This window comes from Vanellus vanellus, assembly GCF_965231255.1.
Source record: "Vanellus vanellus genome assembly, chromosome: Z".
NCBI classification, from domain to species: domain Eukaryota; kingdom Metazoa; phylum Chordata; class Aves; order Charadriiformes; family Charadriidae; genus Vanellus; species Vanellus vanellus.
This window is the reverse complement of record NC_138908.1, coordinates 38,463,495-38,490,487: the sequence shown is the minus strand read 5'-3', so window position 1 is coordinate 38,490,487 and position 26,993 is coordinate 38,463,495. Positions and strand designations below refer to the sequence as shown.

At 37.8% G+C, this 26,993-nt stretch overlaps 1 protein-coding gene across 1 annotated transcript in view; it reads right to left on the bottom strand.

The window, feature by feature from the left end:
* Positions 1 to 26,993, bottom strand: part of ROR2 (receptor tyrosine kinase like orphan receptor 2) — a gene marked incomplete at its 5' end in the record, with an annotated part of 171,872 nt that overhangs the window by 38,107 nt on the left and 106,772 nt on the right. Inside the window, 3 exons of the mRNA XM_082497495.1 lie at positions 590 to 620; positions 1,696 to 1,983; positions 13,454 to 13,531. Coding sequence (XP_082353621.1) covers positions 590 to 620; positions 1,696 to 1,983; positions 13,454 to 13,531 — 397 coding nt within the window. The remainder of the gene's footprint in view (positions 1 to 589; positions 621 to 1,695; positions 1,984 to 13,453; positions 13,532 to 26,993) is intronic.

The following is a 26,993-nucleotide window of genomic DNA, read 5'->3' as shown; positions in this document are numbered from 1 at the left end:
CGGTATTTGAATTAAAACTAACACATAAAGCAACGTTGATGCAACAGAACTGATCTATTTTCATCCTTATAACTGGATCAGCAAGTGAGCCTAGGCAACTAACAAAAATAACCAAATCACCACCAAATGTCAAAATGACACTAACAGAGGATTTACCTAACTACTCAAAGACAGGATTCTAGTCTTATTTATCTAACTTTTCAAGTTATAATAATATAACATGAATAAATTTACAACCGCAGCAACCTAAGCATTTTAGCCATTCGTTTTTAACCACTCTTCCAGCCTGTACTGTCCCTGTAAACAATTACTGTTCAAGCATCATGACTTTGTGGTATTTTGCTTGTCCAAAATATGAAGTAAGCAAGCAGAAGTTGCTCAAGAAAATCTGATCAAACCAAAACCCACTGTAACACAATGCTATCCCTGTCTGAAAAAGCTTCATCTATTCTGTGAGTTTTCGATCAAATTAAATATTTTTAGCAAGCAAACTGTGGCTGCAGGCAATGTTTACTGAGTTTATGAACTAAATTCTTACAGAACAAATTTGGTCAGATTGCATTAAGTAATCTTCCAGAAAAGTACTTACTGAAGGTTGTGATTTGGGCTGTTTGTTGGACCTGTAAACATAAAACAAACAAACATTGCTGGCAAGTTTGGCTCAAGGACAATAGCATTAAAAAGTCAATATTAATCTAAAGGAAACTGTCTCTTTAAGGAACATTTGCCTCAAGATTCAAACAAAACCCTCTGTGTTCCTTCACATAATTATACATTGCTATTTTGAAAGCCACAAATAAAAATCATATGAATTTTCCGTCTGCTCAGGCTGCAACTTGAGTGGACTTAATTTTTGGTAGAAAATATCTCCTGCCATAAAAACACAGGCTGTTAAAAAGACAACGTGTTATCTTGACACATCACTTACCTCTTAATAAGCCCCACCTGAGCCTTACTATCAGAGTTTATGGTATGACAAGGGCATGCTCTTAACCTTTGGCACAGTGGGAACAAGGTCCAATACCCAGCACTTAATGAATCACTACTATCTAAACTGAGGAGTTAGCTATCTTCATTACAAAATTCAAAGAAATTTTAGGAAAACGTCTCTAGAACTTTTTTCCCCATTGCTTCAGAAGCAAACTAAATAAAAGCTTGCTTTCCAGGCTGGATGATTAAATCTCCAAAGTGCAATATAAGTACTTCTTCAAAGGTGTGCTGTACCTTCAGCTGTCACAGGGCAGAATTTGAGGCCAGGTTTCGCAAAGCAGCAAAGACATGATATTTCACAAGGGTAGGCCCAGCACTATGAACATCACATAGAAAACTGCTTCTCATTTTTCTCTGCATTTTTTTTTTTTTTACAAAATGAGTTCAGCAGTAGAGTCAAAACTCCAGGCAATGAAATAGTACCTTTTTGTACTTTGTAATGGCACTTCTTTAAAATTTTTTCTTCACTACATGTTTACAGAACTTTTCATCCGTATTTACTTTCTTTTATTACCCGTAAACGGGTATCAAGTTCAACCGAGAAGTTCTGCGCTGGGGGAGAGGCCCCAGGCGATCGCTTTATTTATTTACTTGTGTGTTGAGCATTCTTCTTAAAACATCAAATTCATTTCTCACTCTGCTATTGTGAAAACTAATACCTAGTCTATAAAGCAGTCTGAGTAATTATGAAAGCCAGGAACTCACCGAGCCTTACAAACAATACTCCTGTTGCAGTTATGGTCTTCATCCCGTTTGAAGCCACGCACTGGTAGTATCCTGTGTCTGTAGTATCTAGATCCTGGATTCTCAGACGTGAACCATAATCTGTTTTTCTGATGATGATCCGTCTTGGCTCCTGAACCACTGGAGCATCATTTTTTAGCCATCTGACATTTGGAGACGGATTTCCTGCTACCTTGCAGTGAAGAATTGCTGTTTGCCCCTGGACTACAGTGATATTGTTTACCGGTTCCAAAAAGGTCAGGAAGTAACCTAAGAGGGTAAAAGGTCAGAAAAGATCAAAGTTCACTTGGGTTGCGATAAAAGACTGCCCGAAGGCACATTTTTAAAAGAGGATCTTGGAAACGGTTTCAGTTTTCTTTCAAGCATATACTCCAAAAACATGCAATCTGCTGTCCTAGGGACACCACAGCATCCCACTCTAATTTGTCTTTGATGATTGACTTCATGTTTTGTGTGCAGGTAGGTATGTGATTAGAAGTTCAAGCATGAATTAATAAAATTACAATCCTAACTCCCTTTGTGGACACCTATTCTGAAGCAATAATTAATTTTTCTAGTTAGTTTCTATGTCTCTTGGGAAACTGTTAGTGCTGTAACAGAAGAATACGCCCTTATTTCATAAAAGAGTAATCCCAGTTGCAACCATATTAGAATATCATTATAATTTTACCACTTAATCTTCTTACATGGTCATATATTTGTCTTAAAAATAACTGAAACTGGAAAAGTTACTTTTAGATAGTAATTTGACTTGCCAGATACTCCTCTGACCAGAAAATCTTAAAATGAGCGTGATTTGGATAGGTTTATCTTACAATTGAGTTTTAAAGATGATAAGTCTCACATTCAAAGAAAGGATGTGTCAATTACAGAAGTAACCTGTGATAGAGGGCACTTTTAAATTGATGATAGGCTGCCATTTTTTACATCAAGTCCTAAAATAGTGCTAAATTGCACAAAGAAAAGTCTGTATAGATATTAAGTAATCAGGTTTCATGGGATTAATTTTACAAATGGAAAATAAAAGCACTAATTTATGGTTTGTTGAAAGCAAAGGGCTTGTCAAGAAGCACATACGCTGCATTGGTGATCTCAAGTGATAAAAAAAGAAATAATTGATAGAAGAACACTGTAAAAACTTGACAATCAAAACTTCTGTAGGTTATTATTTTCAAATCTAATTTGGTGTTAGGAGTCCTGCAACTGATGTTGACAGCTTGAAAACATGTAATTCCACTGCAATAATAATGCAATTGTCAAAACAAGTGCGAAAAGTATCTAGCTGTCATGCTCATATGTTTTGATGAATTTATACCATCTAGACATAGAGCATCAGGAATATTTCATATTGCATTACATTTTATGTCAGCTGGATCCAAATATCAAATAACTTTGATGGATGTCCACATGTGCCATTTCCTATCAGTTAAATCATTTTGCAGTTGTTTAATTAGGAAATAGCATATTAGTGTGCAGGAATCTAACACCAGTAATGGAATGGTCAACATTCACACCCTAATTGCTGAAATACCTTAAGAAAATTGATGCTCTGTTTTGATTAACGTTTGACATGACCATGAAAACCAATCCCTCTGTAATGGCTAGGTATAGCACTGGAGAGGGGAGCAGTAGAAACATCAGACTATAATGAATTTGTAAAGCCAGATTTTGCTGGAAAACTGGGGTTTCCCAGGTATTACATTGTTCTCTACCACTGGCTTTTCAAAAGAAATCCTGCTTCAATGAATAATATGAAAATACAATGTAGGCAAGTGTTAATTTAGTATGTCACTAAATAGAAAATGAAGTAAACCCAAATACATATGATCTCCACATGACATTTCAGGAAAATTATTTTGTCATCTTTTTCCTCATAAAACAATAAGTTATTCTGTATGTAATTTCACATTAGTTTTTCCTATTGTTAGGCTAAAAACCTTTTGTAGACTTTAAGACATTTTGACAGAACACAAAAAATATCTCTTTTTGAATGCCTGATAAAAAAGAGAGAAAAAGTACAATTAATGCTTTCTGCAACAATATGCTACAACAGTATCATTTTTTGTGGTTTCCAGTTACATTTCAGAGCTGCAGAATTAGAATTACTAGGATGACATTCTGGCAGGGAATAGAAAAACAGCAAATTACCTTGTTGATATAGGGAATAAAAGCAATTGATCAAAACTATTACTGAAGCCAATGTTTTACATATATAAGCATTTCTAGCAGCTAAAAAGAAAGCACGATGAATGCTACCACAAGTTAGAAAAGGAATTTCCATAGCTATTTCACACTTAGCTCATTATTTGCAAATTACCAAAATTTATTTTGCTACTTTTTTGTAATCTGTATGTAGTTCATTCTCATCAGCTCTGTGGAGTCAGAGTATACAGTCAGGAAGAGAAGAAATAAGTTTGCATTTATTTGAAATTTGTTCAAAAAAGAGTTGTCATACTCTATAATAACACTTGAGTCAGAAGAATCAATTCATGACAAGAAGTAGAGAAGTGGAAAAGCTGAAAAATTCTTCTAATTCTAGCAAAACGACTGGGGCACTGAGGAAGTGCAAGGACATCTAGTCACAGTAATGGTGTTGAGCTGTTGGGTGGAAGAGGAGTGGAGCCACAATGTGCAACCGTAAAAGCACCAAATGAAGGAACAGTTCTGTCAAGATACAGATTGGATGTGTGGTCTGCAAGACAGATAGGAAATTGGTTCACAGGCCACACTCAGAGGGTGGTGATCAATGATTTTTACTGCGGCTGGCAGCCTGTCACAAGTGGGGTCCTCCGGGGATCAATAGCAGGCTCTGTTCAACATCTTCACAAATATCTTGGAAGATGAGATTGAAAGCACCCTCACCAAGTTTGCTGACTTGAGTAAACTGGGTGGTGATATGGGCAGAAGGGAGAGTCATCTCAGAGAGAGACCTGGACAGCCTGAAAGAGGGGGCAAGCAAGAACTGTATGGAGTTTAACAGCGACACATCTGAAGTCCTGCACCTGGCTCAGAATAACCAAAGAGCCCAGTACAGGCTATGATCGATGTGGCTGAGGAGCAGCCTTGCCAAAAGGAAGCAGGGGGTTCTGGTGGACAAGCAGCTCCACATGAGTCGGCAGAATGCTGCTGTGGCAAAGGCGGCAAATCAGATCCTGGGCTACATCTGCAGGGGTATTACTAAGAGACATAGAGACATGATCATCCCAATCTACTCAGGCCACACCTTTGTATTGTGTCCAGTTCTGGTCCTCAAAATTACCAAATGACACAGAAAGACTGGAGAGTGTCCAAAGGAGAGCCACAAAGATGACCAAAAGGCTGGAGAACCTGCTCTATGAAGAAAGACTTGGAGGAGTGGGGTCTGTTGTCTCTGGAGAAGGCTCAGGGGGAAGTTTGTCACAGTTTTCCAGTACTCAAAAGGCATCTACAAAGAGGGTGGAGACTCTTTTTTTACAAGGAGCTACATGGAGAAGATAAGGGGCAATGGGTGCAATTTGCATCAGGAGGGGTTTCATCTCAATCGAAGAAAGAAATTTTTTGCAGTGAGAACTGGAAAATCATTCACTGGAAAATGACCTCCCCAGAGACATGTTGGGAGTCCCTGTCACTAGAGGTTTTCAGGATGTGATTGGACAGGGTGCTAGATGATCTTGTCGAGGCTCCCTTTCCCAAAAAAGGTTGGACCAGATGATCTTCTCAGGTTCCTCCCAACCTGGGCTGCTCTTTGGTTCTATGGCCTATGATTCAGCAATTGTGGGGGTGGCCTGAAGCTCATACAAGGGAGGCAAAGGAGACGGTTTAAGGTCTTTTTCAAGAAGAATTTGGGCCACTTCCAGCATGGAGCCAGCACAGAGGTACAATAATCTGGCTTAGAGATGCTCCTAAGAAGTGAAAGAGGCAGAGAAGATGTTTTCTGTAAAGGTGGGGCCAATTCAACTGTTGTAAGTTGACAGCCGGGGAGTGTGGTGTTCTTGTGCCATTGGTCAGGTTTTGTGCCACTGGTCAGCTTATAGCTTGCTCAAACACCACTATTTCACTTTTCCTGATTTAAAATGAGCCAGGATGAGCATTCACTTTGGGTTAGTCATGGATATTACATTCAAATAAATTTGGATTAAAACAGATACTAAATTTACTTATTAGAACCAACAAATGTTATTAAGTCAAGATTAAATCCATGTTTGACCTTTCTGTATTACCAATTAAACCAGAGTTAATGGAGGAAGTAATTTGGTGCATAGCTTTTAAGCAATCCAAAATATTTTCTGTGAATTTATGAATCAGATGCTATTAATAACCAGAACAAAACTATTACCACCAAATGCAATGCCAAACATTTATGGATGAATTCAGACCCAGTGTGATTAGATACACTTTCCCTGAAGTCAGTGCAACTGAATCAATTTCCTGCAGGTCAGAATTTGGCTTTAGTTCATTATTTCTCCTGCCAATTTTAAGGCATTTTCTGCAGTGTTTTCTATTACCCTGTTATTACAAATCAAGTAATAAATTTTTTAACCTACTGAACTTTGAAGCCTTTGTGTTTTCTTCAAAGTTCTGCAGAGCAGCTTAGGAGCAGTAGGGCAACTCACTGCCTATCCACTGTCTCTGCTCGTACCCTGCATACTCTCTGGCTGCTAGTTTCATTTCTTCTTTGGGAAATGATGCTGAAGTCTGGTGTTTATACACTTACTGAATCTGAAGTAATTGTATGACAGGGCGGGCAGCCATTTGTTGTGCTGCTCTGTTATTTGGTGTCCACTTTAGATAACCCATAATTGCAAATCCTTCAAACAAAGTGGAAAATCTAACCAACCATGTTCTTAAGAATGTTTTCCTTATTTAATTTCTGTGGCGAAAATCAGCAGTTACTTTTTGTGATGTATGCCACACCGCAAACACTGTGTGGATGCCAGTTTGATGCAATGGTTTGGGGGAAAAAAAAATGTTTCCCAGGATAAAGTGGGACCTCAACTATGCGCAAAGCAAATTTTTTCCAATGTAGTTCTCTTTCTCTCTTAATAAATATTCATTTGGACAGGTATGGAGGAAAATGAAATGTGAAGGCACTAGAACTTGTATTTAACTTGTGTCCTATATTTTGGGTTCTGCATCAGTAAACAAAAATTTTTTAAAACTTGAACAGATTTGTTACTCTGTTTTAATACTGATATACCTTTGAAACAATGAATAAATACTCTCCATAAAATATTTTGGGCTTGATATGTATAAACAGCTTTATTAAACTTGTATGTGTCATACTATAAACAATTATATTTCATTTTGGATATCGATATCAAATAGAATTTTTTAAAAATCTCGATATAATGGCCAGAAAATTTTATGTGCTACACAAATAGTATTGTTATGTACTATTTTCTATACTCTGGCTTGGTTCCAAGGGTCATTGAAATGAAGGAAAATGCTTCCTTTGCTTTCAGTGGTCTTTGGCTTGGTTTAAAGTACTTCAAAGGGGAAAGTTGTCTGGTGGATATTTCTGCCTTTGCTGTAGGCAAAGATGCTCTAAATTAAATTTCTCTTTTATTATGGTTTCTAACATAGTGTACAACCAATACTAATATTTATTTTGCTTGAACAGAGTCAAAACTGCTCTGTCAAGAAACTATGAGAGGATAATGCAACTTAATCTATATATTATGTTGTACTGTCATAGCCTGTGTACCCTATGAATAAAGTAGCTTAGGGGAATGACTGACATGAATTCTGGCAAAACTCTTTCATATTTTGAAATGCCTTTGTTAGGTTGCCAGTACTTCATATTTTTAAATGGAATAAAATTGATACAAATATATCAAACAGAATCCTACAGCAAATCAAAATTAAGATGACAGGTCTATTTTGCGTGTTTTGGCAAATATATAAAAATACAATTTTCCCACATGTGTCAAATCATTGTGAAGATATGCAAAGAATATATACTAAGCTAAAAACACAAAGGGTGCAACTGTCACTGAGACCTCACATGCATATTATTTTTCTTAGCTTTATTTATATTATTCTGCAACTTAGATGTCCATGTTATTGGCTCAAACCATACGTGTTATGCTTGGCATAAGCACAATACAAAATGATTGCTCTGCTTCTGTTATTTTAAGATCTTAGCTGTGATTTTGAAGTTAATTCTAAAAAAAATATTTCAAACCTCTTTAGATCAAGTTAATTACGGCTTAGCTCTTTTCAATTCGAGTTTTGGTTTCTATTCATTTTTTTTAGCTATTGTTCCTGTTTCCCTATAAGATTTTAAAAATAATTATGCATTCATAATTTTCAAACCAGCTCTGTGATGGCCTCCATGAATAGCAATTATTAAAAATCAGCAGCATTTTATCTCAGAACTTCTAAATCCTTTATGAATATCGAAGTCTCATGAGATAGGAATATATCATCAACCTTATTTTCCAAACATAGAAACTAAAGCAAAGGGAGTTTAAGTGAATTCCCAAATTCACACATGTACTATATGTAATACTACACTGAGTTTCACATCTTTCTGTGTTCCTGAGATAAGGAGATTATGAGATAATGAGATATTAATCCATTTTTGTGGAACAGTTGATTTCCTTTTTGTTCTGCATTGCACAAAGGAAAAAACCACTGAATGTCCGATTCAGAAGGAAAAGAAGGAAAAAGAGATCCAATTCGGAGAAAAAGAAAGGAAAATTTAAGTCACAAATTGCTCGACACCTGAAGATGCAACCATCTCTTCAGAACAAGTAGTAATAATTACATATATGTTTTATCAATTTTGTTAATATATATTTCTCAGTAAGACATATATATGAATATAAATAACTTTAGATCCAACAGTCAAAAAAGCCGATAAACCCATCTGTTTGGTATTACAAAACACATCACAACTTACACCAGTATTGGCTTCAGGGACTCAAAATTTAAAATCAGCTGTTTAAAAAAAAACCAAACCAAACACTTTTTGTCTGCATAACTGCATACAATTTAGAGCATTTTCAGATTCATGGCATAAAACTTTCCAATGTTCAAAACCACTAAAAATATGTATATTATGATTTGTTTAAAAAAGAATGTGGGATTCTTTTTCCCACAGCCCCTTGCTTTTTCTTTTTTTCTCCCTTCCCACCCCTTTTTTGTTTTTGTCTTCAAACAACTCTTTATTCATTTTGTTAGATATAGATAAAAGACATGGTCTCTCTCACCACAAGTCTTTCAAATGACAAGTGTCTGCAATGGCATTTTAAGACTAATATAATCTTGTATCCAATACAAAGATTTTTTGGGAAAACATTTGAGTAGTTAATCTAATGGTATTTTCATTAGAAGCAAATTCATAATTTCCTATAATAAGACATAATTTTTCACCTAGGAAGCACACTTTAGCTTATGGAATGACTGATTATTAACAAGGAACGAATCGAGGAAGACAATGCTGTTCCCAAATTTACAGTGTTATGAATATAGTAGTAAGTATAAAGTGTTCACAGAATTGACAGGAAATCTATAAAGAATATCAAAGAGTTGCAGAGTGTTCTGGTCTTATAAAAGAACTGAACACTATCATAAGAGAAAACAAACATGAAAGTTGCTGAAATTCAAAACATTTCTTTCTAGAGGTCTGTATAGCAACACTACCCTAAGTACAAGAGTTTAGGGGACGTGGATCACACCATCACACCTTAGCGTGTGGTGGGCGTCCAGTAAAGTCACTTTTTCCACAAGTAAATAAAGACTGGAAATATACTGAGAAAAACCATCCGAATAAGGAGGGGAGAGAGAAGTCTAAGACTCATGATTTCTTGCACAGACCATTTTCCTAAGTACAAAGCAGTCATCCCAGTTCTTCACCCCTCTGCTTTATTTAACCACAATATGAAGATGAGCGAACTACAACATATTGGTGCCAGGTTAGGAAATGGAAGGGATTTTGGCAGCTCTCCCAAAATACACATGAGCACTTAAGGGACCTACAGTGTTATATATTGCCACATAATGTTTCTAGATTAATTGATACATTTACAGCCTAATTTAATCCCATTATTTGCATCCCATCTTCCATACTATTCCATCCTGTTCGTGATCTCAATGTACAAAAATGCAGTATGTAAAATAAAGTGATCGGATCACATGCACTTCAAATATACTTTGGAACAAATTAGAGCAAATTCAGGAATAAAGCTGAATTAGCATTGAAATACCACCACAATGTGCACATTGCTCTCCCCCGCCCCAAAACCAGTGATCTTAAGCTCTCTTATTAGCAGAAGGAAACTTCTTTTTGAGCACTATTTTCTCATACTTGAAGGACTGAAGATCTTACATAGCCCAGGAATACAATTCTGCCAGGTGGAATGGTTTTGTTTTCTTGTTTTCTGAAATCCCAGATGAGATTGTGAAGAGGCAGGTACCACCTGTCCTAGGCTACTGCCCATTTAGGAGCAGATCTTTTGGGGGCACAACAGTGCAGTTAGGATGTGGACTGTTCGTTAAATCACTAATCGCAGAGATAAAAAGACGCCACTTTTAGAATACATACAAATGACTCCTGACAGGTTATCTTATGTCATGTCAATTATATAGGTGCCTCTTGAACCAGAATAAGTTCCCAGACAGCCTTGTGCAGAAACCACAGTTAAGGTCAGAGGCTTGAGGCATCATGTTTCCTGGGGGAACCCAACTCACTCAATGTTTCAGCTATTGCAGGTTGCCCTTACTCATGCATTTCTTTAATAGTTAGAGTATTGCTCCAACATTCCCACCACCAGACATTATTTATGATGTAAGAGTTCACTGGCAGCTCATCTACACACGAAGACTTCATATTTTACCTTTTAATACCTTCCCCAGGCTTGTTTTAAGAGTGCGAGATTGTGAGCAGTGAGCCCCTCTGTGATGATGCACCAACAGCGCTCATCACCAAAGAAAAACTTGGTTTCATCTTGTGCCACAACCCTTGCATATATTTGTGATTAACAGATATGTTCTTTTTCTTCTCTGGGCTTCAGAAAGGAAAGCTCCCTGTCCCGTCCAACCCTCTGCTGCAGTAAGAGAGGGAACTTTGCTCCTTCCCCAGCATCACTGGCAGGAAAAGCTGGGAGGAAGGTGGGCAGAAAGCAACGAAAGACCCAGCAGGCAGGGAGCCTGGGTGTTTCCAGAGAGGAGCACAGTTCTGCCTCTTGAGCAGGGGAAAGAGATTTTTTAGGAACCAGGGAGTGTTTGTTACCATGTTTAATGCAAAACAGAAAGCCGCCAAGAGATGCTCCATTGAAACAGAGACTGGGGAAAGGATTATCTTTGCAAAGACTCATGGGAGTGGGAGGAGATTTGTGTTCTAATCCTTTTATTTTTATTCCAAAGCAGACCTAAGTTCTTCTAAAGCAAACGCTCACTGTTCTGCTCTGGTTTTCACGGAAACATTGTCCAGAGGTAGTGTCCTTCTTGTGGTTCAGGTGCTCACTTAAAGAAAACAGGGGAAGATAAATTCTCCTCAAAGCCCTAGCCAAGTCACAGTCCTATTCCATCAACTCTCAGAAGGCTAGCTTCACTTGTAGGATGAGACTTGCAACTTTTTATAAGGGCACATTATTAATAATACCTTGCTTAACCTGGTTACTTCTTTGGACACAGAACTATTTTTCAGGACTTCGGAAGGATTTAGAGGAAAGGGTGACCTATACACTTAGTACTTTCAGAAGTGGCTTTAACTTTGAGCATTATTAAAGCCTATTTACTATTATTTTCATACCTGTTTTGGGTCTATTCTACCATCAGAAAAAAAATAGAGGTCATAAACAAATTATACTAAACATTTCTCAAGGAAGGAAAAAATGTGATGGAAGAAGCTGAAGAACTCTTTCTAATGGTCTTAGTGGTATGTACAAACTCTAAAGTAGAACTGTCCGATGATCTTTTGAAACAAAAATTTCTACCTCACTATGATACAGAAACAGATGGGTTAACATTCCAACCAAAAAACCAAAAATTTTCAACTAAGGGGTTTTTGCTTATTTGTAGAATTTTGTAGCCACAAAAATTAAAAGGGAGAAAAATGAGGCCATTTCCAGACCAGGCATGTTGGAAACTAACAACTGATCCTATACCAATGAGTCATATAAGAACAAGAGTCTCTTTTTTTTTTCTTTTTTTTTTTTTCTGAAGGAAATAAAATATCCTTATGCCATGGAAATGTTTGAGATGTGATTAATTACTTCCTTAGACAGGTATTGCCTGTGGCCCTGAAAAAAAAATAGGAAATAAATGCAACTCCTTTCTCAGCAAGAATTTAACCAAGTAATATCATATGAAAAAACATTTTCTTTTATGTCTGTACCCTTAAAAGCTCAGACATAACAAAGTGCAACCAACTTGCCAAGTGAACAAGCCTGTCAGATGCAGTTAAAGATTAAACATGGACTTTTTACTATCAAAATTAATGGGTACATGAGTGTGGAGTGAATAAAACTGTAGTATACAGTGACAGGAACGACTGTTACTGAAATTTTCTCCTATAATGGAGGATAAAGTTTAATCCTTTAAAATAATTTGGGAGCTTCAGGAAGTGGAAAAGGGTTTAGAAGAGGAGTACACCAAGTCTTGCTCCCAAATGGAATGGATGTGGTCCTGCACTGGTGATCAGTAGGAACATGGTTAGAGATATGCAAATATAAGCACGCCTTTTTTTATCCAATTAAGGATAGAAATTAATGGAAGATTCTGGAAAGAAGCTTCTAATAAGGATAGTCAAGATACAAAATCTGACTAACGTTCAGGTGAAGCATAGTAAGGATTACATGACATTGGATATCTATGAGAATGGAGAATATGTTTCAGGTTACCCTCAAAATTTATGCTCCGCTGAAAGAAAAGTTGCAAGAATAACATTTGACCAGCGCCTCAGAGCTTCACAGGCTTCAACCTGCGCTCATCTGGCTGACAATGCTAATGATAAGGTAGAAAGCAGGCTGAGCTCTTCATTCTAACAAGATTATCTGACCTTTTTTCTAAGCATAAGGGTTGACTTTACTACAGCACTGCATTCATACAAAGAAAAAAATCTGCACTACAAGTGAGAAAACACGTTTCTTCAGTAGAACACCAAAAATGTCCTGCTTTCGGAAGTTGTACCAAATCGCAATTGGAATGACAATTTGCGATAAATATGTGCATTTTCAGATCCAAGAATAGCATTTGGATGTATAGTTTAAGTGACCAAGTATCATAAAAATTTATACTAACAAGTTACTAGAAATTCTGCCATTACAGTCTGTTTTAAAGAAAAAAATCACTAATGCTGAGAGCTACTTATAAATTAAGTATTCTTGTGTTGCCATGGGCTAGATTTAATTATTCCAAACCAAAGTTATTTAGAGATAACAATACTTAAGATTTACCTATAGATGCCAAGTGTGGCTCTGTACAAAATTAAATCATTGTTATGGCACCAACATGACAGAAAATATGCTAGGAAGGTAACTGTGTGTTTGGGTCAAACATCTAACCCCTCAGTGTGGGGGGATTGAGCATGCTTAAAAATTAATTTTGTAGACTCCTGTAACCTTGCTATCCCTGCTTAGAATCAAAGTATTAAGTCACGCAAGGTTGCCTTTCTTACAGACTTGTACTCACAGGTAAATCAAGTGAACATATAATAACAAGATTTTGCTGGTGCTTTCTAAAGTATGCTTGTATTTGGGCAGGGGGAAGAAAAAATAACTATAATTAATTTTACCTTTAGGGGTTGGAATTGGTCTCTCAAGTCCATCTGCATGACCTAAGGGGTCATTTGAATCCGGAATTTCCATTTCACCTAGGAAAAAAATAAAAAAGATTTTGTTGAAGTTTTGAGTTAACCTTTCTCTTAAATAGCATCACTACAGGGAATTCAGCAAATTCATTCAGTCCAGATCCCAGTTCCAGAGTAGCACATAGGAAACATCAACTAATAAGGTCAGCATTTATCCATTGCAGATTAGAAAATTTTACAATAATTTACCTTGTGGACTTAATTTGTGTTTGGCAAATATGAGTAGCATTAAAAGCCTCTTTCTAGGTCTTACCAGAATAAAATTCACAGTTTTACAAAGAGCACAAACATTTCCTGAAAGCAGTGCTGGCCCAGCAAAATAAGCAGTACTTGAGCTTTATTGACAATCTGTTACAAAATGGCATAAATCTACTTTTGAAGTTATATTATAGTAATTCAGATTCTATTTCCAGAGGTCAGACTCATCTCCTCTACCGACTTTCTTATCCGATTCTCAGCCACCCCCCTAAAAGGTATCGCCCAGAAATGAAAATATAATAACCATTAGCCAAGTATTCCAAAGGATAATGAAACAGATGGACGTTTTTCTATGTGCCCTCCTTGTTTGTGTCTAACATATAACAGAACAAGCTAGAAACAATGCTTAGCCAGCAGCTGCTGCAGACAGTAGACAATACTTAGATGTTCCTTTGCTTTTGCAAGTCTTACAAACCCCCGACCATTATAAAATGGGGGTTCACCTGTCTGCTCTTCCTTTTGAAAATATGATGCCGTGAGGGATGGATCTGAACTTATACATCAGATAAAGCTATAGGAGTGATTTTACTAAAACAACTTCTCAAACGACATCCCTTTTATTTTTGTATTTCCTAATTTACATTCAGTCATCCAAATTCCTTATCACCTTGGCATATCACCAAGACATCACGCAAATCTACGATCATCAGGATCCAAAGTGAAAGATTTGTTTTTTTCTTGTAGATTTGTTAGCAGTGTACACGGTAATGTTTTGGGTAAAATGAAACCAGGGAAAAGGCCCTCCCTCTTCCTTTTGCCCCCATTCCCTTTCCTTCAGACTAGATCCTATGACAACACTTTGAGTGTAAGTCACAGTGATGAAACACAAGTAACCGCATCCCTATCTTCCACCACATTATGAAAGAAGAAAATAATAGAGACTGTCATTACTTTTTATTTTTCCTCTATGCTTTTACCCGTTATTTGAGAACAGAAGATTTAGCTAATTTGCCTTTCAGTTTACCAGGTGAAACACAGAAATCAGAGACATCCTCTACCTCAGGCTGGGTCTGAAAGTACTTATTTTGTCAGATTACTGCCACCTTGTCACTACTTCATCTCTCCCTTCATCTCCCACGGCTTGAGGTTCCTAGCCTGCTAGTACTACTGGTTCCACTTGAATTGTGTGCTTATTCCCAGACACCTCAATCAGAGTGATGGTGAAAACAGTGCTGTACCCCTGGTGAGACATTCTCAAATTGGAACATGTAAGACTTGGGGAGACACCATCTTCTGCCACTCACAGCACTGGCCAACGGAAGTGATAGATGGTCTTCATCTGCACACTGGAGGGAGAAACGGAAATGGGTGGCCAAGGTGGTGGCACCTTAAATTGCCATTGTAAGTCCTGCCCCAGTGTATGTAAGTCCTGTCCCAGTCCAGACTCAATGCCTCCTTTTTACTGTACAGAAGTTTTGTTAATTTGTTTGATTCAGTGTGAACTGATGAATATGTGATAGGGATATTTCTGTCAAATTTCAGCAGAGATACACAACATCTGATTTTTACCAAGGGGCAGCAAGGCAAGTTCAACTCTGTTCCCTTGCTTCTGTTTGACCTCCTCTGTGCCACACAAGGAGTTTAGAATAGGACAACAACATATACTGGCCACAAGGAAGATAAATCCAAAATGAGACACTGGAGTAAAAGGAAGAGTAGGAAAAGTAACTGTTCTTTTAGTTACAAGCACCTCCACCTGGCTTGTTCTGGGATCATAATTCAGCAGTATTCACAGGACAAAACTGTATTTTTAGAAGCCCATTCTTAGGGACACTTGGTCACTTAACACTCAGACCTCCAGAATCCAAACTGCCCAAGATCTGAGTGGCACTTTTAGTTTAATACCACAAGTTCAACGTTAAAATAGTCCATTCCTTCACTCATTTAGTAAGATTCCCAACAGGAAAAAACATTGGAAGCTCAGATAAATGAGCAAAAAAATGTCTTCCTTTATCTTTCCTCCTTCTCAGACCCATATCTCTTAATATTTAAAAGCTTTTCAAAACAAAGATGGAAAGAAACAAAAGTATTTGCTGATTTGAAAATGTTTCAATAACAGTTTCGTGTGATTCACTCATACTTGATATGTTTATGTCTGGAAAAAACATTAGTCTCCAGATGTGCTTTACCAGAGAACAATTACAAACCACAGACATCACCTACCAGCAAAGTCTCCATAACTAAGCAAAGTTAAAATTGAAAATCCTTTGTGTACTTTGTAAATTATAAATACAAAATAGATCTGTCACTTAAACTTCCTTTTATGACAGAAACATGTACCTTTTCTGTAATCTGCAACATTCCACTTCTACCACGTTTATTATGAATTCCGAGTTTTAACCCTAAAGTGTTCATACCACAACTTAAAACACCAAAAAGTTGTTACCAATATGAAATATTGAGTTCTCACATTAATGCTTCTGGATCAGATGATGAACAAGTCACTACAACCTAATAAAACCTTTTCCTCTTGAGTTAAACAGAATTAAAAAATCCTGTGTCAAGAACTTCAAGGAAAAAGCTGTGTATTCCTGTTGATTAGATTCAGTGCTTTCTGATTTTGCATTAATAACTTAATACATTCTTCCAGTGAGGAGTAAATCCATGGTGTTTTCATAGAATCAGAGAATGGTTAGAGTTGGAAGGGACCTTGAAGATCATCTAGTTCCAACCCCCCCTGCTACAGGCAGGGACACCTTCCACCACACCAGGTTGCTCAAAGCCCCATCCAACTTGGCCTTAAACACCTCCAGGGATGGGGCATCCACAACTTCGCTGGGCAACCTGTTCCAGTGCCTCACCACCCTCAGAGTAAAAAACTTCTTCATAATATCCAATCTAAACCTACCCTCTTTCAGTTTAAAACCATTACCCCTCATCCTATCACTACACTCCCTGATAGAGTCGCTCTCCACCTTTCTTGTAGGCCCCTTTTAAGTACTGGAAGGCTGCTCTAAGATCTCACCAGAGCCTTCTATTCTCCAGGCTGGATAACCCCAAATATCTCAGCCTATCTTCATAGGAGAGGTGTTCCAGCCCTCTGATCATCTTCGTGGCCCTCCTCTGGACACGCTCCAGCAGGTCCATGTCCTTCTTATGTTGGGGGCCCCAGAGCTGGATGCAGCACTCCAGGTGGGGTCTCAGGAGAGTGGAGTAGAGGGGCAGAATCACCTCACTCGACTTGCTGGCCACACGTCTTCTGATGCAGCCCAGGATGCGTTTGATTTCCTCAACAGATAACCATTCTTGTTGTCATCTTTTCTTTAATTCCCCTCAATGTAGTGTAGATGCATCCCTGACCATGGTCCACCACCAACTCTCTGCAGTGTTACTCTTTTTTTAAGACCGCTACACAACTGCACTCATGTCCACATTTGATTTTTGTCTTATGTCCCTTTTCCCACTTTGTTTATTCAATATTTCAGCAAGGGTACCCCATTTTGCTTTTCTTCTTCCTACTTTCTGTACCTTTTCCTGGCAGCAATTTTATGTGCTGTTCCACTACCTGAGGGGATGAAAAATCCACAAAGTAATTCTAGGTGTCCAACTTTCACTGTCATTCCTGATCAGTAAGCACCTACTGCTAGAAAAGATGTAATTGTTCACTAAACTGATTTTAGATGCAACAAAGATATGAGTCACATCTTCTTTCATATCTATTACAAAGACAGCATTTTCATAAAATGCTAAGAAAAAAGGTAGACCTGCAAAACACAAAACTGGCAGAACAACAGCATCCCATGAAACAGTTGTTATTAAAAACTGATAGAAGAGAAATGCTGAGTATTTTAACCTTACATGTGATATTATCAACTCAGACAGGCAAGGAGTATGCTAACTAGCATGCTACTACATAAATATGTAGCTAAATGAAGACAAATCAATCACCATGGTGTCTGGATAGTGTCTCAATGAACATACCCACATTGGTGTCTGAAGAAACCCCATAGCAGGCTGGACAACTGTGCAGCTATGTACAGAAAACAGCTGCACAGGCTTGTATAGTCCAAGCCTGAAAGAGCTCCTGTTGGAGGGTTTTGAGGGGCCCAGATGTGCGTGGAATGGAGAAGACAAAAAATAAATGGCTAAAGGGGACACAGGCTATCAAACTCTCTTATTCAGGACTACTACAGAAAGCAAAGGAGACAGGGAATGAGGGTAAACACAGACCTGACTGAGAATAATGGAGACAAATGGAAAGAGGTGCACCCAGGGAAAGCTTATTCTTAATACAAGATTTGTTCAGAACTGACCATGAGTACGGAGGACTAAGATCTTGGCCTCAGAATAGTTAGTTCCACCAAAATTGAGCTCAGTTCTCAGAAGCAGTAAGACAAGCAAATCCAGTCAGTATTGGGTATTTCTAAGAAAGGAATAAAGAGTAAAACTGAAAGTATCATTATGCTGCTGTGTAAATCTATGGGCTGCTCTCATACATTGAACATTGCGTGCTGTTGAGGTCCTCTCATCTCAAACAGGGTACAGAAGAGTTGAAGAGTTTCAGAGAAGAGCAGTGGGGATAACTAAAGTTATCAACCAGGTTTTGTACAGATGCTAGGATTTCTTGCTCTGGGAAGGAGATGGCTAAGGTTAATGCCAGTAAAGGTCTATGGAATCATGGGAGTCTTAGAGAGGATGGATGAATCTCTCAGTAAAAGAAATGGCAGTATGAAGGGAAAACAGCAGAAAGCAATTTCAAAACAAAGCTAAAACAAGGTAAAGTTTTCTCAAGATGTTATTAGGTTGTGTGCAGAGTTCACATGGGCTTCATGTGAGATCGGGCAAGTTCATGGAGAAAAATCCAATCAGACCTAACTAATACATAGAAATTTTATGCGGGCAAGGAAGCCCCTGAGCTCAGAATGGATGGAGGCTAGGTCAATACTCAGCATAAAGTAGTACCACGTACTCCAGACTTCTTAAAACTTCAGCATCTCCTCTTTGCTGCCATCAGAGCCAAGACACAGGTTTGCACAGATCTCTCATCTGCTCTGTTATGGTTATTCTCACATTTTTCACTTGTGTATGTTCTCTGCTCAGACATTAAACATACCACAGCTTATTTCTGAACACCCAGTTCTTCAATTTACATTTGCAGTGACAGTGTCAGGTATAAAAGGTCACCAGTGTCTGTCCTTGCACATTGCATGACCAGACAAGACCAATAAAACCAGAACTCAACCTGAATGCCAATTGCCAGTATAGGACAATGTATGTGCCAGATGTGCCACATGTCAGATCCCCAGGAATAGCCTCTTTTCAGGGACCACACAGTCAAGTAAAATACGGATGTTGTAAATAACACCTCTTTTAAACTGCTCACCCACAAAAAAAAAAAAAAAAGATTTCTTAACTTTTCAGGGCAATAAATGAAGCTATTTCAATTTAAGGAACATCCCAACTGCAACAGAGAAACCATATTTAAGTTCATGTTCCGTATTTCTCATGTACAAAATACATTCTGTTCCTTTGACTTACTATAGCAAACTGCAGCAAGAAAACAAGCAGTATAGAATATCTTTTTCCAAACTGAATATAAAGAACTATTGCTTCTGTTGTCTATTCCCTTCTGCTGAAAATATGGGGAAGATTTGCTTACTGACATGGTCCAGTGCAGGTAGCCCCACTGCTCTGTTTTAGGCACCAATGACCAACAAAATACACAAGCAAACATCCTATTTATTGGGAAAGGAATACCCTTTCACATATTCGAAAACTAAATTGCCCAACTGATCACAATGCCAGCTCACAAGGCATACACCATTCATCATAAAAGATCTGAATTTTTCCCTCTGAAACACTTACGAGTTCACAGACCATTCATTACTTAAGAAGTAATTGCAATAAACAGATTTCAAAATGCTTATGGCCATAAGCAGACATCAAAACAATTCATTAATCTTCATCAAAAAGCCAGGCACAAGGAGGCAGTTATCATAATTGATACCAGGGACAAACCAAGGCCTCAGCCTCACACAGGAAGAGAATAACGAAGTCAGGTATTTTCAACCAGACTGGGCCTGATTAATTTAGAGCAGTTAGGGGCCGGCTGATGCAATGCCATGCAATGTTAATAACTGTCTTTCAGCTCTTGCAGAGCGCAGATGAGATCTCAAAAGATGAGAAATTGCACAAGTAGTTCCTATTATTTATTAAAAAGGGGAAAAAGGAGTGCCAGAGAATTATAGACCCATCAGCTTAACTTCAATTCCTGGAAAAATAATGGAACAAAGAGGTTATTTTTAAGCATTTAAATAAAGCAGCGAGATGAGTAATAACCAACAAAGAAGCCAACGCTGAAATGGCTTACATGGATTATAACTGAACATAAGTCAACAATCTCAAGCTATTGCAAACAAGGTAAACATCATACTGGGACACATAAACGATAGTAATCTTTCTAGTCTCTAGTACGGCCCTGGGTTGCTCTCTCCAGTTTTTTGTATTTCATTTCAAGATGGATGTGGGTCAAACTGAAATACGACGACTAGTGCCATGAGGATTGTCTACAAAACACAACCAACAAAAAGGAAAAATGGATGACAACTATGCCTGCTTAGTCTGAAGGAGATTAGACATGGACTGAAAGCTAGTGTTCTTCAAACACTCAGGTTTCAGTGAATGAAATTTTCCAGGGCGGCAGATTAGGCAAGGGTCTATTGCATATGATATTGCACAGATACAGCTAATGCTTCTTTTCCCAGGGTGAAACAGGACCTCTTAAGATCTTTTCCAGTCTCTTGATTCTATGAAGAAAACAACCATCCTTCTACCATTGTATGTAAAATCCCAAAGCTTAGAAATAAATCCTTCAACACTAACAATTGCATATAGCTACAATTAGGGAAACTGCAGATTTTTGTTCAGCCATTCCTTCCACTCATCAATAATCCTGTTTCTGGAGCTGAAACTATTTTCAGATTTAAACAGCAATATGCAACCTTTGCTTCCTGTGGCTGTAACCTTTGACTCAGGTTCTAACTTTCTTCCAATAACATAAAAATCCGAAACCCCCTCTCTTCAGCCTAATAATACCCTCTAATATTCTGTTCTTTTCTTCATAAAACTTTGTTGACCTTCTGTCAATTACTAACCTCTAGAGCTCCCAAACAAAGGGCCCACTGTACCCTTTGATTCAGCTGCCAATCTGATTACTTTGGCTGGGGGAGGCAGGCTGCTTGGGTTGCTGAATCAGGGCCTTTCATTGAAATTTCTCTTTTCCAACATCTGCAGCCCCTGGCAACCAATTGCAGAGTGGGCTTGGCAGACCTGTAAAGGGTGGTGAATAGTCTACAAAAGATGCAGTTTGTAGCATAAAATCAGTGCACCCTTTTCATAGTGATGGCAGATTAGAACCTCGACAGCACGCGCTGCTTAACTGCTGCAGCTTCACATAAAAATAGCTGAAGGTGGGGGAAATAAGCTGCATTTTTTGTTGCAGTTGCTCTACTCGGACAACTGTGAAGTCTGAAAAACATGCACTCCTCAACTTGCTGTCAGCTCGCAAAGCATACTATTCACAGGACAGTACGTTAACTAGTTAATTTAAATTTATTCTTTAGCCATCCAAAATTCCTTAAAATTACTTTCAGTTAAATTCATAGTAATAAAAAGCTCTCACTATGAAACCATTAGAAAGGGAGCAAGCTTTTCTAAGCCTGCTCTGTTATAACATCAAAATAACATTAAATAAGTATATTTAAAGTAAAACCAACACCAGTCTGCAAGTCACAGAACCTTCAGAAAGCTGGTAGAAAACACAGACAAAAAAACCTTTTAGAAGAGCCAGGGTTGAATTATACAGAATAAATTCCCACAATTTATAAGCAATCCTTATTGAAGCAAATCTCTTGTCCAATTAGTGTGAATCTTCCCCTCTTCAGTTTTTTTTTTTCTATTTAACTAATAGCTATATTGAAATGGTTTCATTTCAGTAAGTATCAGGAAACACACTCTGTTGTAAAATGTGGGAACTACACAAGGGGACAAAGGCAGATCTGAAGTTTATGATCTGTAGCAATGAAAAGGATTTCATTATTTGTTTTGGACAGAAAATTTATCATTGATTTAAAATAAAACTCCAAACAAACACAAACATTAAACCACCTTCATTATGCACAGTAAGACCTCACCTTTCAAATGCATCTTAACAGAGATTCAAAATCCTATACTTTGACATCCTTTTGTCAGTTAAATACATAAAGAGGGAATGTGAATATTGCATTAATCTCTGTTGCTGTGAAAGTTTCTGTTCACAGACTGATCCAAGATAGACTAGTTGCCTGTTTGGGAAAACTAGCAGTCGAGTGCATGATGAAAAAGCTGCTTTACAGATTTCACATGGTTCCTGCAGGAACTTCCTTATTTTATGAAAGAATCTGTATTAATCTACCATCAAACCACTCTAAAACACAGTAAAGCAAATCAGCTGGCCATCAGCACAAAAATGCAGAGAAGGAATGATTCTTGATTCCTACTTAGAGCTGCAACAAACCTCCAAAACAGAAAAAAGTATACTGAAGATGCATTTTATCTTCATCAGCCAGGCACACCAAGTACTTTGAAGCCGGCGTGAAAAGAACAAAATCAGATAAGTAATTCAAAATATTATTACTAGGGATTCAAACACAGGCTTCAGTGAATACGTTGATTTATATTAATGCCTTATACTGTTAATGCATATTTTACATTAACCACACAGCTGCATTTTCAATTGCACTGTCAATCTTTACCTTTTCATTATACAGCCCTCTTCATTGAGCTTAGCTATCAAACAACTTAGATTCTTTCTCCTGAAACTCATGTTTCAGAGAACCACTGAAAATGAGAGTTCAGAAATGTTAGTGAGACAAACCAAAGATAAAAATTTATTCAGATTTCATTCACAGAGGAACCTTCATTAACAGCTGTTGCAACATTACAGTAAAACAAACAGAATCCGTGGAAAAGAAGATACTCATTTTAAGTCACCATTTTCAGTGCACAACCAACTTCTGAAGATTATAAACTTTGGATTACAAACAAGTCTATTAATTCACAGCCAAAACACTCTTTTTATAAAGCTAATGTGAAGTCCAGCTCCTCTTATTTCACAACACAGAGCGGAGATCATTAAACAGGAAGCCAGCCTGCACGGAGGAATATCCAAATCCTATTTTCAACTCTTAGGACTTCCTGCGAAGTCCTGGGCAAGTCACCTCAGGCCAGAATGCTAAAAGCATTTGATGCCAAAAGATGCAGACAGATGTCTACCAGGACTCTCAAAAACATGTGGGCACCCAAATCTCATGTCTGCAGTAAATATCCCTTAATCTTTTGGACCTCAGTTGCCCAAGGGCTGCGAGGGGGAGAGGTTAGCTCCCTGATGTGGTTCCCAGTGCAGCTGCATGAGTGTTTGAGTCAGCACAAGGAAGGGAGCAGCATGGAAGCAAGAAGCTGGGGCAGAGAAAAGGCAGGAGGGAGTTTTTTGATGACTGTGGTGATTTACGCCACTTTCAACTGATCACAGAACTCCAGACTTAAACCTTATTCCTGCACACTGCAGCAGAGAAACCTTACAGTCACTGCAGAGCGCTCGCTTTGCTCCTAGTAAAGGAAGGCAAAAATTAAAGCAGTATTGGAAACAAATAAAGATGTAATTATGCCAATAAAACCGTTCTAAATGTTTAATAAGTAAGAATGAACTCCACGGCATTTACAGCATAAAATACTTGAGGCTTTTTAAACCACAAATGCATTTCAGTGTCATTTCTAATTTTGCAACAATGGAAGTAAGTCTACTAGCTGTCACAAACATAGCTTTCCTGTACAACTATATATTGAACAGTCCAAGTCAATATACTGAGAAGCATAAAAAAGCCTTGAACCATGGAAAAACCACGAGTCATTCTGGATTTCATAACAGTCTTTGTCACCAATATATTATGCTAAAATAAAAAGGAAAAAAAAAAGTGAACCAATTGTAGGTACATTCCAAAGCTCTTCACCACCTTGGCTGTAAAATCACAGTTTAAACACAACCAATAGAGGCTCTGAACACACCTGCAGTAGCTCAAAGAACACCAAGCAACATGATAATTATCCATGGCATTATTACATGATTGATTATTTTACTGCTTCTGGCTGTGAAAACAAAATAGTCTCAACCAAAAGGTTGAAAATAATAATGATTTATGAGTATAACACTCCATCAACTGGGATAAACAACGATTTTCACAGTGGTCTTTTTTTCTGAAAAATAATTTAGAATCCAAAAATGCCAGTCCTGTTTGCTGCCTAAGGCTGAAATCTTTAAGACTCCAATTCAGAAAAACACTCCTAGTCAGACAGACACTTGAAAATGGGCTTATTTCTAAGCACGGTCTTAAGTGCTTTCCTATATTTGAAACAAAAATTGACATTAATCTCCCTCAGTCTAGGTGGTAACATAAAAACCGCAGAGATCACAACTGAGTGTAGCTGAATACAGTAGAAGCTGCTACTACCTATCCTAATGGTTATTTCGGCTGGGTTGGCAACTACAGGCAGCGGAACTACTGTAAGTGTAAAAAAACCTTTTGACAGTTTCTTCAGTTTTCACTCTCTAATTGTACTTCAAAAGCAGAAATTGCAGCACCAGTCTTGGAATGTAGGGTGGTTACAGCCAGCCACTTTGCTCTCCAGAAAATAGTGAGAGTAAACAGCACGTCCATATTAATCAGAGCATTTTTTGAATTATAAAAGTACTTGTAGGTAAGTATTATAACCATCTTCCTGACAGAAAGGATACAGTGGACACCAGTGAATAATTAATTCTCAAACCCCCATGCCTGATACTAAACACTAATTTGAGAAATGTGGGCACCCAGGCAGGAGGCCTGGGTTACCAATATTCTAAGAAACCAAGGCTGGCAAACGAGCCAATGATACAGCAATATTCATCCTTAAATAAAATCATTAAATAGATTCTTATGTTCTTTCCCATCACCAAGCATCAGAATTTTTCAAAAGACCCAAAGACATAGAAAAGTACACTTCTGGCTACCTGCAGGTCTACCTGCCCACTTTGGATTTGTCTCCCCTAAGTCATATTAGAACACGATTTTACAAAGTTACGCTGCTAATATATAAATCCAAATACTCTGTTCAAAGAGAAGTAGCTACTCATTAGTCAAAATTATTTATTTCTATAGGTTTTGTCATGACCTGTTGGCATAAAGTTAAATACACCAGATTCAATTCTTAGGGCAAATTTCTTTTTAATGCAAAGCATCTTGGTTTCTAGATCAAGTGCTTTAAATTAGTGATTTTCTACTGAAAGTCCTCTTTATAATGAGTAATTAGTTATGGTCTATATATACAAAAAAAGAGTAATTCATACCCCCAACTCCCAGTTCATCTTTTACTGATGCCTACGGAGCAAATATGGAGGGAGCAAGTCAGTGTGTAGGTGGTGCATCCAGGCAAGTCATAAGTGAGCACTCCCAACACCTGTGACCAGATCAAATATTGCTGGTGACCAAACATCATAGTGTGAGAGTGTGTGTGTGCGTGTGTGCATGCATATTTACCTCTGTATGTAAAAAATGGAGGACAGAGATAAGAAAGTATGCCAGGATGTAAAGGAAACTAACACCTGAACTATATTTTAGGCATTGAAAAATGCCTAAAACCAGTTATTCTAACTGAAAGTTTTAAAGATAAGTTATTGATTTGGTTTAGTAGGTTTTTCCACATTTTCACAGTTATTTATATGGAATTATTTATTTAAATAACATTTATCATAAAGTTTAAATAATATTTTTTTTTTCATTTAAGACTAAATATCTAAACCACCCAATATTTCTGCTAATGAGCTGCTTGCCCAGTCTAGATAGGAAAAATCTTTTTTTTCCTAGTGCAGAATCTGTTTGACTTCTTGGATTACAACTGAATGCATACAGTGAAGTCATTAGGGTTGTCTGCTCTGAAAGAAACTCCCATTTCCGTTTCTCCTGTTGTTTAAACTGCTTTCACTGCTACAGGGAAAAAAAAAATAGAGCAGTTGCATAAGTAGACTTTGATACAGTTGCTCTTTGCTATTTGTCTTTAATTAACAGAGCCAAGCAACACTTTTCTGCATGAAAAGAGATGAGATATTATTTGCTTACACTCTTCTCAAAAACAGCAATAAAAAGAAAAAAAAAAAAAAAAGAGTAGAGCCCAGAGGTGGAAAACAGAGTGAGCAGAGTGCTTCCAGATGTGGATACATGCTGTTTTCAGTGAGTGGACAGTGAAAGAACTAAATGAAAACCTGATCACAGTCCCACTGATGCTAGCCAACATGGCCACCTCCAAATGACATAGTGATGCACAGGAGACCCTTTCTGCCATACACAGCTGCATGCAAAGCAAGGAGCGACTTCCCTAACCCAGCGGTGCCGTGCACCGCTGGGCATGCACTCACAAGCAGGCAGCCTCAAAGCCCTTGGCAGTTTCCACCCAACTGCTACATATTTCCTCAATCCAGGCAGGGATTTCCTGAGCTCCCACTATCATTCCTCATTATCCAGTTTAATGATTGTAGCCGATGCTAATCACAAGATCAGTCTTAACCATTTTATTACAATTTTGTTTCGGCAACAAGATTCAAGGCTGCCACACTACCATTTTGAGTCCTGGAAGCAACACTTAGGTAAAGTGCACCTTCAAAGTTGCAACTTCCCATCAAAGAGCTCTGAATCTTGCATGTATAAACTCCTATTTTGCAAACTACAAACTTTCGCACCTTTTTGTTACTCTGATGGCAGGACTGACGTAGGTTTTTTTTCATCACGTCGGTCAGTTTTGTTTCTACATCATAAAAAAACGTGGCTGTAAAACACCTATTTTCGTGACATGTAGGCAAGAAACAACACACACAACCTAATTTTAGATTGCAAGGTTAACTCGTCGCACTGAGCCATGACCTCAAATTCTTACTTACATATTGAACAAATCTTGTCTGAAAGTCACAAGCAACCACAGCTGAGATTTCATAGATGTGTTTTCAGAAAAGTACTCACTTGAAGTGATAAACTCTTATTTTTAAAAAATGCAACAAAAAGCTCACATCTGTGAGTGAACTATTGCAGTCATAATCATAGATGGGAGTGGAACAAGATGTGTGGAACCAGCAGCATTTACTGTTGGAAAAATGGTTGGTTCCACCCCGAAGTGCGAAGTGCGCAAAAGCCGACAGCTACTCCAA